At 40.2% G+C, this 14,077-nt stretch overlaps 1 protein-coding gene across 12 annotated transcripts in view; it reads left to right on the forward strand.

The window, feature by feature from the left end:
• Positions 1 to 13,492, forward strand: part of LOC128011186 (sodium/hydrogen exchanger 8) — a 65,015-nt gene extending 51,523 nt beyond the window's left edge. For 5 of the 12 annotated variants that reach the window (XR_008182493.1, XR_008182491.1, XR_008182499.1 and 2 more), the window contains 2 exons: positions 8,660 to 8,879; positions 13,012 to 13,492. Coding sequence is in view for 3 of the 12 variants with exons in the window: in XM_052593338.1 (XP_052449298.1) it covers positions 13,012 to 13,050 (39 nt within the window). In the remaining 9 variants the exon portion in view is untranslated. The remainder of the gene's footprint in view (positions 1 to 8,659; positions 8,880 to 13,011) is intronic. The other 7 variants (XR_008182495.1, XR_008182497.1, XM_052593338.1 and 4 more) reach the window with 3 other exon arrangements.
• The last annotated feature ends 585 nt before the right edge of the window (positions 13,493 to 14,077 follow it).

Consider the following 14,077-nt stretch of genomic DNA (forward strand, 5'->3'; position numbering starts at 1 on the left):
CCGCAAAGAGAACATGAGCCATCCACGAATGCAGTCTCAGCGTGCTGGAAGCCCAGACACGTGACACAGCGATCGTGACCGTCACGAGGAGCGATATATTGACCGCACCCAGAAACACACGGGTGAAATTACATCTTTAAAAAGACGCAAATCGGCCCGTAACTCTTTTGTGAGAGAAATTGCTCTTTTAGGGGTGTTGGAAGCGCTCAGGGGAATGTGGGAGCTGTCGCAGGAAACCCAGACGAACCGCTGAATCGGACCGTCACACCAACACCAGCTCTTGCTTGTAAACACTCCGGTGATTGCAGCAAGCGATTTGCTCGGCTCCGAAGCGAAAGCTTTAATGCGAGTTGCTCACGTTGCTCCTTATATACCCGCTCTGCGGGGCGGAGCTCGCGAGGCAAATTCCGCAGACCAAGGTACTTTGTGTACCATTGGCTTGTTTTGTCCCACTCAAAGGTGATTGGGCTCTCAGGCGAGATCCCATTCATAACGTCGAACGTGACCGACTGAAAGGGAACTGTTTTTATAACTGTTTTGTCTGTCATTACAGATCATTTGATATGTTCTGAGTATTTATGCATTATAAATCACAGCAGCGTCCATCTATGAGTAATGCACAATGTCAAACACAACTATAAGCCAATCATAGCAGTGGACTATTACAAAATAAAACAGTACAAAATAAAAACAGAGGCAGTTCATGACCCCTTTAAGATATTGTTGAATAAAATGTAATTAAGAACTAGCAAGTAAATTGTGCTTAAATGATATGTCAAGATGATGTTGGATAAAGAAATATAAATGTTTAAAACATAAAAAGTGAAAATAGAAGTGGTTACTGAAGTTTACATTTACATTTAGCAGTCATGCTCATCCAAAGCGACTTACAAATGAGGACAATTAAAATCGAAAAAATTAAAACAGAATAAGACAAACTTACTTTAATCATTCAAACCATATGGAAATTAAAATGAATCGTCTTTTGGGGTTTCTTACCACTGAACCACATGATGAACATCATTTTGGGGGTGATTTTATGATCTCTGAAGAAGTTGAGCAGAAATGAGAGGGGGGAGATATTTATTGCCCGACCAATGAGAACCAGAACCTGTCACAGGAAAACCCAAACGACTAAGTTTGGAATTTTGATTTAAAACTGATACACATTATAAACCTCAACTTGTCTTTGTTATTATAAGTGACATCAGATACAATTCCAAAAAGCAAGCAATCATGTTTCATGAGATATTAAATAGCAGAAAGAGCCATTATGCTCTGGAACGAGACAGACAGGTGAAAACAAGCACTTTGGCAACACGTACTATACACCAGATGACAAAAGACAGCTCGAACTTATGAGGGAAACTGAAGATAGACAACCCCAGGAATGCAAACACACACGTTTCTGTGGAATCCAAACACAATTGTGACCCTTTTTCGTTGGGATTGCATCATCCTTAAGAAATAAACAATACACAAATCCGTCGTCAAACTGGGCTTTGTTTGTAAAACAAGCATTTTAGAAATGCAGGGAACAAACACAAACACTTGCACAACTCCGTTGATGCTCTGTAAAAATAAACTCCATCCACTGGTCCCTTAATGCTGTTTTTTCTTTGGTAATCTGTGCAGGGTTGTCCTGCCCTGGCAACCGAAAACACACTCCTTTAGTGACATTTCGCGACGCTCTCGCTCTGATCAGTGATTGTCTGTGCACAGCCTCTCTCTGCTCTGCTATACGGGAGCGCGTGCTGTTCCGGCAAACGTGCCCTCAAGACCCATATAAGGAAATTCCGCTCCATCTAACGTCACACAGAGCCATACTCGAAAAAAACTTTCCGAAACTTGTGACAAACCGGAAGGAGTATTTTTGGAACAGAAATACTCCTTCAAACGTACAACTTAATGTTTGAAACTTTGTCCATGTTTAGCATGGGAATCCAACTCTTTAAAAGTGTAAAAAACTCAGTATGCATGAAATAGCATCCCCCCCCCCCTTTAACTGCAGATCCTTCTGTAGCAGCAGGTTTGTGAGGCACTCACCACACATGAAGGCCATGGTTCGAAGAGTCTGCTGCATGAGAATCTGAGTGACTGGCGATAAGTTATGATGAGTGTAATGAGACATGACAATACCTGAGAACAGAATGGCCATGATACCTACAGAAAGAAAGAAATTCAATTCTAATGAATTTTGATGCTGAAATCACAACAATATTTCACTAATAAAATAGAAAAAAACACGTCTCAACTTAGCAGGATCTGTTTTTAAACTCACCAGAGAGTTTGATGCCATCAGCGATCATCCCAAACTCCAGAGATGGCGTCTTCCTCAGGTCAAAGTGTTTCAGAGCCTGCATACTCTCATTCAGAAATATAGTCTCACTGGACCTCAGTAGAAATCTGAGTTCTTAAAATAAACATTCGTATAATATCTATCCAGGCCTGTTGCAACAAGGCAGGCAAACCAAGCAATTGCTTGGGGCCCCAAGCTGGCCTGGGGCCCCAAGACAACGACTGGTTAAGGATAAAATGCAACGACACTGTGTGAGCGCCCCTTTGATCGTCAATGTAGTAACGTGTAATGACACTGTTATCGCGATCCCCCTCAAGGGGGCCCCTCTCAGTAGTCGCTGACAGCAGCCAGCCAACCACGTGATCTCTGATACCGGCAAAATACAAAACCTCCTCGGCAGTCATGAAGCGGAATGATGCTTTAGGAAGCCAGAATAGAAAGAAGAGAAAGGAAGAAGAGGATAAGAAAAAAACAAGATACTGGTAAGTGATAAATTACACTGGATAAAATAACTCTACTTTTCAGTCTTGTACAAATGGTGTAATTTTGCAGCAGGTAACTTACGCTGTCAAAAATATGTTTATGTTAGCTACCTGCCTGACGGCAAATGCTGCTTGTAACGAACAGTCAGTGCAACTTTTTTTTTTGAACGAAAGGAATATGGTTACTGTAAACATGTTTTTTTTTTTTTTTACGGGATAAAGAAGACGCAGAACAGAAATCGCACACTGCAAGGAGTCAGCAGTGTTTTGATTTGAGGGCGCAGGCAAACGTCGTGGCGTTTGTCCATTGCAAGATAAAGCTGGTAACTATACCACAACTAGGGCCCTATGATTTCCGCGATGCAGAAAACACGGATGGAATTGCAGAATCCAGTCATAAAAACAGAATTTACAGTTTAACGCCAAATTTTGAATGAATTAACAAAAAATAGGTCATTGCACTTACATCAAATCACGATATGGACTAATATCTGTAAATATTAAGCCGGAACAGTCTGTTTAAATATGAATCCTGCATGTTCTGCGTGTCTCTGTTAATGGGAGCAGAAGTGCGTCTTCCTTTATTACAGACACTAAAGTGCGCGTGACGCTCACGGTAATTTCAGCATCTGCGGTCTCACTAAATAAGAACGTGAACACATGAACAACATCTCCAGAACTGCTCTGTCATTCACTTCATGAGCATTTGACCGATACACAGAGCTGTAAAAGTACGTCAACCCGTCAAAATAAAAGTCCTGTTTTAGACAAGTATTTGCCAGAGATGTATTACTATTGTTCTGCAGAATGTACATAGCCTACTACTAAAAAAAAATCAAACATTATTTTTTTTAAGGTTTAATCACACAAAATGCATTCCATGTTTAATTTTTAATATTAAATCCTCTTTGCTTACCAAAAAGTTTGCTTAATTTTCAATAATTAAAAGATAAATTAATGTTTGATGTTTAATGCTTAATATGCATCTCAGAAAATGCTTTATTTAAAACCCCAACCGAATGGGACTTAAATGCACTTAATTCATCTTTAAACTTTATTGTCATTGTTCACAGTACAAGTACAGACAGAGAAACAATGGATAATAATTCAATGATTATTTTTGATGTATCCATTGCATTCTATGCATTTAAAAATAAAAATATATTTTTTTCTAAAAAAGGAAACTAGTTGCTCATCTATATAGTTTGTCATTGTATCACTCTGTTTGCAGTACTTCTTACAGTGAGTGTCCAGTATCATTTTATAAATATTACTGTTTTGTGTCTCTGCTGTAATTTGTCCTGCTGATGCATTTACCCTCAATTTTACCTATTAATTATATCCATTCAACATTACAGTATAAGTGAAAGCCATTATTTTAAACATTTAGTAGGCTCTGAAATATATTTATTTTAAATATATATATTTATACAACATTTAATTTAAATGATTTTAAAACAATCTTCACATAATGATTTGATATATGCATAAAATAGGCATATGAAGCTTTATTCAAGCTACAAAAGTTAGTCAGTGTATAGAACAGTCCACATATTGGACACATATCCAATTTACTCCCAACTCTTTATGGTTATTTAAGCCTGTATAACGCATTTAAGACAACGTTTACAAGGTTACCCACCAAAACCGCGTATTTGATATAATTGTTTTCATGCGTTGAAGCGCTACTGGTGCGCTGTCTAAAGCGGCTCCGAATACAGCCGAATGCGCAACCTTTCAACTATACTTCACTGCACCGTTTAGGGGGTGTAACCTCAGGTATGTGTTGATGCATTCTCAGGTTATGAAGTGTAAAGAAGGAAATAGTTAATCTTCAGAAATGAAGCAGCAGTATCTTCTCAGGTAAATGTTATTAAAACTGTGTCTAGGGACAAGCTGGCCATCACTGCTCTGATTTTATCAGTCCATTTGTTTCCTATTATTTAATTCACTCTCGTCGCGTATGACAGAACAGCTAACCAATCACATTATCTTGTCTTATAAACATTTTGTTTTATTCACTTATGTCAGAAAAAGTGAATCTCTTTAAAAACTTGCTGTTGCTGTTTCACTTTATTGTATTGTTATAATTCGTAAAAGTTGTACCTCTGTCCTCTGCCCAATCTGACTTTGCTGCAGCCTGGAATTGAACTACTGGTTTCGTCTGGTCAGAGGAGAACTACCCCGTCCCCCCCCCACCCCCAACTGAGCCTGATTTCTCCCAAGGGTTTTTTCTCCATTCTGTCACCGATGGAGTTTCGGTTCCTTGTCGCTGTCTCCTCTGGCTTGCTTAGTTGGGGTCACTTCATCTACAGCGATATCGTTGACTTAATTGCAAATAAATACATAGACACTATTTAAACTGAACATCACTGAATTCAATGATGAACTGTCTTTAACTATCATTTTGCATCATTGACACACTGTTTTCCTACTGAATGTTGTTCAGTTGCTTTGACGCAATGTATTTTGTTTAAAGCGCTATATAAATAAAGGTGACTTGACTTGAATACCCGTGACACTGACCACTGACACTGTTACATGCTGATATTTACTCGCATTCGGCGCTTGGTGAGTGTTAATTTATATATATATATATATATATATATATATATATATATATATATATATATATATATATATATATATATAACTTTAAAGTATGATGAAGTATAATTAACAATTATTAATGATAAATTAACAATTTATTAATGATATATGCACTCATAAAGCGAATTAATAAAAGCCATTAATAGATAAATGTATTAATGTTTCCAAATTAATAAATGGTAAATTAACCCATTACCTACCAACCAAAATACAGTAAAACACAAAAAAACATTAGGATACAATGGCAGAGATGAGACCAGTGAGTGTGCCCAAAGCTGCCGACCCAAAGAACATCTTCAGGAAGTAGCCAAACGCTTGCATGAAGGTTTCCCAGCCTGTAGAGACATCTGAGCCTGCAAAGCCCTCCGCTGTACTGAAATACCAAAACAACACAAACATCAACCACTGCTCACATCTACTAACACAATAAAGACTAAGGGCCTTATCATACACCCGGCGCAATGTGACGCAAGGCAAGTTCGGGGAACCAGGTCCGGCTAGAGCCATGTCCACCAGACATGCTTATGCTCTGAAGTGGAACCTCTTTGTCACTTGGTGTTCTTCACGGCGTGAGGACCCCTGGAAATGCCCGATTGGGTCAGTGCTTTCCTTTCTTCAGGAGGGGTTGAAACGAAGGCTGTCTCCTTCCAGCCTCAAGGTCTATGTGGCTGCCATTTCGGCTCACCATGACCCTGTTGAAGGTAAGTCTCTTGGGAGGCACGATCTGATCATCAGGTTCCTGAGAGGAGCAAGGAGGCTCAATCCGCCTCGCCCTCACCAAGTCCCCTCTTGGGACCCCGCAGTGGTTCTATCAGCACTGCAGAGAGCTCCCTTCAAACCCTTGCTCTCAGTAGAGCTAAAGTTTTTATCTTTGAAAACTGCGCTCCTGACGGCTTTGGCTCCGGTGAAGAGGGTCAGGGACCTGCAGGCATTTTCAGTTGACAAAGCGTGCCTGGAATTCGGGCCGGTTAACTATGACGTTATCTTGAGACCCCGGCCTGGGTACGTGCCCAAAGTTCCCACCACTCCTTTTAGGGATCAGGTGGTGAACTTGCAAGCGCTGCCCCTGGAGGAGGCAGACCCACTATGCTCCGCACCTACGTGGACAAAACTCGGTGCCTTAGGACCTCAGACCAGCTCTTTGTCTGTTATGGAGGCCAGCAGAAGGGAAAGGCTGTCTCCAAGTAGAGGTTATCCCACTGGATAGTGGATGCTATTGTCCTGGCCTATCAGGCTCAAGACCTGCCATGCCCCCTAGGGGTGAGAGCTCACTCAACTAGGAGCGTAGCTTCCTCCTGGGCGCTGGCGCCTCACTAGTAGACATCTGTAGAGCTGTGGGCTGGGCGACACCTAACACATTCGCGAGATTTTATAATCTCCGTGTAGAGCCCCTGTCCTCCTGGGTACTCGCCCCTTCGGGCCAGTAAGGACCTGCTCAGTGTCAATCCGCTTGCTGCGCCATTCCAATTCGCGGACTGGATGCGTGCGCTATTCCCCTCAGGTGAGTTCCTCAGTCAGAACCCTGGGTTCCTCCAGCACTGTTGATGTCCAACACTTGCGTACATGCCCCTTGGCCAGCCATGTGTGGGACTAGGTGCCTCTGGGTAATCCCACGTGTGTATGTCCACAATAAGTCTCTCCGCAGCATGTGTCTTTCCCTTGGCAAGCCCCTTGCCAGCTCTGTCGTTGAAACTTCCACCCTGCGGGCTGGGTACCTCAGAGTTCTTATGTATCACCACCTTGGTAGATACCTGCCTTCTGTAAGTCCTCCCACGGGCAGGCAGCCTGCTAGCATATGTCCAGCTGGAATATGCTACCCGGTGTATTCTGTGTGAGCTATAGGCCCTCACTCGTGCTGGCCTCACGACAGGGTGCTATCACTCACACGGGTCACTGGAAGACAGCCATGTGGCGTTTTGTAAGGGACCCCATTCGTAACGTCGAACGTGACCGACTGAAAGGGAACTGAAAGTTATGTCCCCTTGCCACATCGCTGTTCCGCAGAACGGCTGGGTCACTGGCTCGGCTCCTCAGCGAAGACTTGAATGCGAGTTGCTCGCGTTGCTCCTTATATACCTGCTCTGCGGGGCGGAACTCGTGATGCAAATTCCGCAGACCAAGGTACTTTGTGTACCATTGGCTCGTTTTGTACCACTCGAAGGTGATTGGGCGAGATCCCATTCGTAACGTCTCCGTTCCCAAGACGTTACTCATACTTACTGTCAGATCCAATATATTCAGAACTAAAGGACACAGGTCTTTTAGTTTCAATATTTTTGAAAATCCTGCATTCAGCTGTGCCTTGTTTGTAAATGTATTTATGGTTAAATGAAGTGAACAAAAGACTAAGTTCTTACTGATGCGGTCTAGAACTTCACTAAAGGGGTCATATGATGCAATTTAAAGTTTTCCTTTCTCTTTGGAGTATTGCAAGCTGTTCGTGAATAGATAATATCCTTGAAGTTGAAAAGACTAAAGTCTCAAACCCAAATAGATATTCTTTATAAAGTTAAGACTCGTCCACGTCCTCCTACACTGCTTCGTTTAAACACGCCCCACTTCTCTACGTCTTCCTCTTCACTTCCAAAAGAGCTCACAACTAGAAATCAGTGGTTAAGTTGTTGTAGTTGACCCAGAACCGTTAAACCCAAATATTAAGATGTGTGCAGCACATTTTATGGAGGAGTGTTGTTTGTAGTTTCTCCGATCACAAATGCAGATATGGTTTTGTTTATATGGCGTGATCCATTGTCAGAATCGGTGGGCAGGGCTAGACAGGCATTAATGTAAAATTGGTGGGCGGGGCTAAACAGGCAGAGCTGTAGAATTGGTGGGCGGGGCTAAACAGGCAGCATTGTAGAATCGGTGGGTGGTGCTTAACGGGCAGTGATGTGGAATTTGTGGGTGGGGCTATACAGTGATGCAGTGACGAGAAACTTTGAGATCTGAAACTAACAGGATGTTTTTATAGTACAATGAACTATAATGTCAAAAGATCAAAGGAATTTCGATTTCTCAGTTCATGACCCCTTTAAGTTTTTTTTTTTATTATTATTTCAGAGTATATTTCAGATTGCAGCAACTAGTTACTATTCCTTCCCCATTTTAAATTACATTTGAGTTTTAGTGGTTTGTCAGTTTTTTATGATAATATGTCATTTGTTTATTTAGATATGTGTATATTCCATATGTGTATATGTGTCATAAAGCGTAATGAAACTGCCTGTATAGTTGAATCTAAGCACACGTCCTCTGTGCTGATGTTCAGGTTTCGGGGGGTGATCCCGTATGCCCTCAGTCTTCATCTGGGTCTGGAGCCCAAAGAGAAGCGGCAGCTGATCGGCACCACCACCATAGTCATCGTGCTCTTCACCATCCTGCTACTGGGGGGTGGGACCATGCCCCTCATCCGCATCATGGACATTGAGGAGAGCCAATCACGGCACAAGAACAAAAAATATATAAACTTGAGCAAAACTGAGAAAATGGTGAGAGATCTGTCTTTTTTTTTTTGCATGTAAAACATTTCATATTTTTGGTGTGAATGTTCGCTCATTTACAGTTTGTCAAGTGTGAACCAGCAGGAACAGGCTAGACTAGCTAAACTACCGACAGGCTTTGGCGGGATGAAAAGTCTGTTTGACTTTGTCTGTTTTTACACTTGGCATTAACATGCGACCTGTATGCACACTGAAAAGACATGTTTAAAGTCAAGTCAAGTCACCTTTTTTTATATAGCGCTTTAAACAAAAAATATTGCGTCAAAGCAACTGAACAACATTAATTAGGAAAACAGTGTGTCAATAATGCAAAATAACAGTTAAAGGCAGTTCATGATTGAATTCAGTGACGTCATCTCAGTTCAGTTTAAATAGCATCTGTGCAATCATTTGCAATCAGGTCAACAATATCACTGTAAATGAAGTGACCCTAACTAAGCAAGCCAGAGGCGACAGCAGCAAGGAACCAAAACTCCATTGGTGACAGAATGGAGAAAACATCTTGGGAGAAACCAGGCACAGTTGGGGGGCCAGTTCTCCTCTGACCAGAAGAAACCAGCAGTTCAATTCCAGGTTGCTGCAAAGTCAGATTGTGCAGAAGAATCATCTGTTTCCTGTGGTCTTGTCCTGGTGGTCATCTGAGACAAGGTGTTTAGAGGGGATCTGTATCTGGGGCTCTAGATGTCCTGGTCTCTGCCTTCTTTCAGGGCTGTAGAGGTCCTTTCTAGGTGCTGATCCACCATCTGGTCTGGATACGTACTGGAGCCGGGTGACTGCAATGACCCTCTGATCTGGATACAGACTGGATCTGGTGGCTCTTTGGAATAAGAGAGAAACAGACTAATATTAGCGTAGATGCCATTCTTCTAATGATGTAGCAAGGTGTTATGGGAAGTGTTCCCGGTTCCCTAATTAATGCAGCCTAAAAATCCTTTAACGAATTTGGATATTAGAAGCATATTAGTGTGTTATGTGTAAGCCAGGTTAAAGAGATGGGTCTTAAAGGGGGGGTGAAATGCTATTTCATGCATACTGAGTTTTTTACACTGTTAAAGTGTTGGATTCCCATGCTAAACATGTTCAAAGTTTCAAAAATTAAGTTGTACGTTTGAAGGAGTATTTTTGTTCCCAAAATACTCCTTCTGGTTTGTCACAAGTTTCGGAAAGTTTTTTTCGAGTATGGCTCTGTGTGACGTTAGATGGAGCGGAATTTCCTTATATGGGTCCTAAGGGCATGTCTGCCGGAAGAGCGCGCGCTCCTGTATAGCAGAGCACTGAGAGGCTGAGCACAGACATTCATTCACTGATCAGAGCGAAAGCGTCGCGAAAAGTCACAAAAGAAGTGTGTTTTTGGTTGCCAGGGCAAGACAACCCTGCACAGATTACCAAAGATCGAAGATGCTAGTTTTACAAACAAGGCCCAGTTTGACGATGGATTTGCGTATCATTTATTTCTTAAGGATGATGCAATCCCAACGAAAAAGGGTCACGATCGTGTGTTGGAACCGCAGGCGGTGAGTAAAACTGCTTAAAATATCTCTGCCTCCTTGTTAGTGCGTCCGCCTCCCATGCCGGAGACCCGGGTTCGAGCCCCGCTCGGAGTGAGTCGTTGTTGCTGCTGCTGCTCTCGTTCAGTTTCAGCCTCAGGATCTGATTCTGGATCATAAATAAATGGCTGAATCTGAATGTTAGCCATGGTTTGTTTTGGATGATGTTTTTTTTTTTCCTCACGGTAATGTCACAACTTCCAAATGCTCTCAACGCAAAAGCCTACTGGCGCTTGTGATTCTTTAGCTCCGCCCACACGTCACGCCTCCAGCCGGTCGTGTTTTTCTGGGGAAAATCGGTACAGACTATCTTTCTCTTATGAATATAATAAAACTAAAGACTTTTTGGAGTTATGAAGGATGCAGTACTACTCTATAGGTACTCAAGATTGACAGGATATTGAGTGAAAACGAGCATTTCACCCCCCCCTTTAAATCTAGATTTAAACTGCAAGAGTGTGTCTTCCTCCCGAAAAATGTTAGATAGGATATTCCAGAGTTTAGGTGCCAAATAGGAAAAGGACCTGCCGCCCGCAGTTGATTTTGATATTCTAGGTATTATCACATAATTTTGAGAACACAGCGGATGTAGAGGATTATAATGTAACAAGAGCTCATTCAAATACTGAGGTGCTAAACCATTCAGGGCTTTATAAGTAATAAGCAAGATTTTAAAATCTATACAATGTTTGAAAGGGAGCCAGTTCAGTGTTGACAGAACAGGGCAAATATGTTCATACTTCCTGGTTGTAGTAAGAACTCTTGCTGCTGCATTTTGGACTAAGTGGAGTTTGTTTACCAAGCGTGCAGAACAACCACCCAATAAAGCATTACAATAATCTAACCTTGAGGTCATAAATGCATGGATTAACATTTCTGCATTTGACATTGAGAGCATAGGCCATAATTTAGATGTATTTTTGAGATGGAAAAATGCAGTTTTACAAATGCTAGAAAAGTGGCTTTCTAAGTAAAGATTGCTATCAAAAAGAACACCTAAGTTCCTAACTGATGACAAAGAATTGACAGATTAGCCATCAAGCCTTAGACAGCATTCTAGGTTATTACATGCAGAGTTTAGGTCCTATAATTAACATCTCTGTTTTTTTCAGAATTTAGCAGTAAGAAATTACTCGTCATCCAGTTTTTTTATATGGACTATGCATTCCATTAATTTTTCAAATTTGTATGTTTTGCTGGGCTGCGAAGAAATATAGAGCTGAGCATTATCAGCATAACAGTGAAAGCTAACACCATGTTTCCTGATGATATCACCGAAGGTTAACACGTAAAGCTTGAAGAGTAATGGCCCTAGTACTGAGCCTTGAGGTACTCCATACCTGTGATCGATATGATACCTCTACATTCACTGCTACGAATTTATGGCGGACATATAAGTATGATTTAAACCATGCTAATGCACTTACATTAATGCCAACAAAGTGTTCTAGTCTATGCAAAAGAATGGTGTGGTCAATAGTGTCGAACACAGCACTAAGATCCAATATCACTAATAGAGAGATACAACCACGATCAGAGCAGGTCAGGGAAAGACAGATCCGATCGGTTATCCAGATAGAATAGTAAGATGATGTAGTCAAGTGTAAACATGTTGTGTTCTATTTGACTGATGATCCGATCTGCATCAACAATTCCAAGTGTTAATGCAGTCTTTGTGCGAGATGTGCCACTCATGGGAAAGAGTTGAAAATGGAGAAGTAAAGCTAGAGACTTTCTGTTTTCCATAGTGGTGCAATGCTTGCATATGTAATTGCAGATCAATAAGATTTGATGCAGTGTTTTGTAATGATTTATGAAGTCCTACAGTATAATTATTAAATACCAGTGGGGTCTGCATTTTTTAGCAGTTTATTTTGATAAACATATCACAATAAAACAATAAGATAACTAGAAAAGTTATTAATCACTCTTATAAAAACATCTGTGAGTGTTAGCACAACGTTTCCATTGTTTATATGGGCAAACAAACCAAAGATTATGGCAAATATTGTCAAAATTCAGTATCATCAATTTTCTTGAAAAACTACAAATGGTTTGAGTGTTTCAGAGCAGCTGTCATTTTTTTGTATTCATGTTTTGAAAGTATAAACACTTTCATGATAAAAAAAAAAAGATTTACACAGAAATCTGCACATGTTTCATGAATAAGTCTTATGCAGTTGCAGAATAAAAGCTATTGTGCTTCTTTGGATATTAACACTAAAACATGAATCATTAATCAGAAAGAAAGAAAGGGTAAATGCTTAGGGTTTTGAATAAATCAACAGTATACGCCATTTGTTTATTTTGTTTTATTTTAAATATTTTAAATGTATAATATAATGATGTAATTTAATAAATACTAATACTAATAAATCTGCCCAATGTAGTGGAGATAATGAATCCAGAGGGATAAATATATGCAGATTTCAGATTAGTGGCTTCTTATTCACTAGCTCTTATTTATCAAGATGCATAGCAGCTAAGTTTTGGAACAGAGCAAACATGCATGACTCTCTCTCTCTCTCTCTCTTTCTCTCTTTCTCTCTCTCTTTCTATTTGTGTTCTCTCAGGGTAATGCCATTGAATCTGAACACATTTGTCGGAGCTGACAGAGGAAGAGGCCAAGTATCTGAACCCTTTCTTCACCCGTAGACTCACACAAGATTGCAGATTAGTCCAGTTAAATGTAGAAAAAAAAAAAAATCTGTCGTTCTTCCTCTCTAAGGATCTGCTGCATGGGCGGATTCAGATGAAAACCCTCACTAATAAGTGGTATGAGGAGGTGCGGCAGGGTCCATCAGGCTCAGACCCAGACGAGCCCAATATCCGGACTCTACTGCACTATGATGGACTCGCAAAGAACTCCATGATTGGAGATCTTCAAAGCTAAATGAGGAAAAGAATAGGAGTATGTGGTACAAAAAGAGTTTATAATTCATTCTAATGAAATTGTGAATGAAGAAATTCTGTCTGTGCATAATTAATGTGTTGTTTTGCACAAAGCTGTAGTGGGAAAGTGGCAAAAAACATGAATAAATGATGGATTATGAACTTGTGTGTGGTTGTTTAACAACCATTTCATGTTCATTGATAATTAACTAAATAATAAATAGTGATAATGTAGTGACTGACTTTAAGTGGATATTAAAATACACTGTTTTTAGTATTCATAGATAGTTTAGACATTTTTGGTTATGAATGTATTTTATGTGTGTGTGTCTTTCAGAAAATGCTGCATCAAGCACCACTCTCGAACAAGGGTGGGTATTTTTAATATTGCTGAAAATGTAAAAAAAAAAAAAAAAAAAAAAAAAAAAGGCAAATTCATGTGATCTCAGATTCAACAAATGTTTTAATATATATTTGCATTTAAGTGATCATTAAGTCATTACTTAGATTATTATAATAGTTTATTAAAGGTGTTTTAGCTGTATAACCAATTTATTTAATAAGTTCAAAATAAAAGTACTAAACTAAAAGTATTTATGCAAAAAAAAGTGGTAATTTACCCAGTCTAAAGTGCTGGAAATTAAATGTCTTTGGAAATGCTTGGATTTACTCAAGGGCTTAAGAACCCAGGTGTACCTTTCTCTGAACAACAGAGGGCGACAAAGACTAACCATCCTCCGAAACCAT

Source organism: Carassius gibelio, chromosome B23 (genome assembly GCF_023724105.1).
Source record: "Carassius gibelio isolate Cgi1373 ecotype wild population from Czech Republic chromosome B23, carGib1.2-hapl.c, whole genome shotgun sequence".
Lineage (NCBI taxonomy): Eukaryota > Metazoa > Chordata > Actinopteri > Cypriniformes > Cyprinidae > Carassius > Carassius gibelio.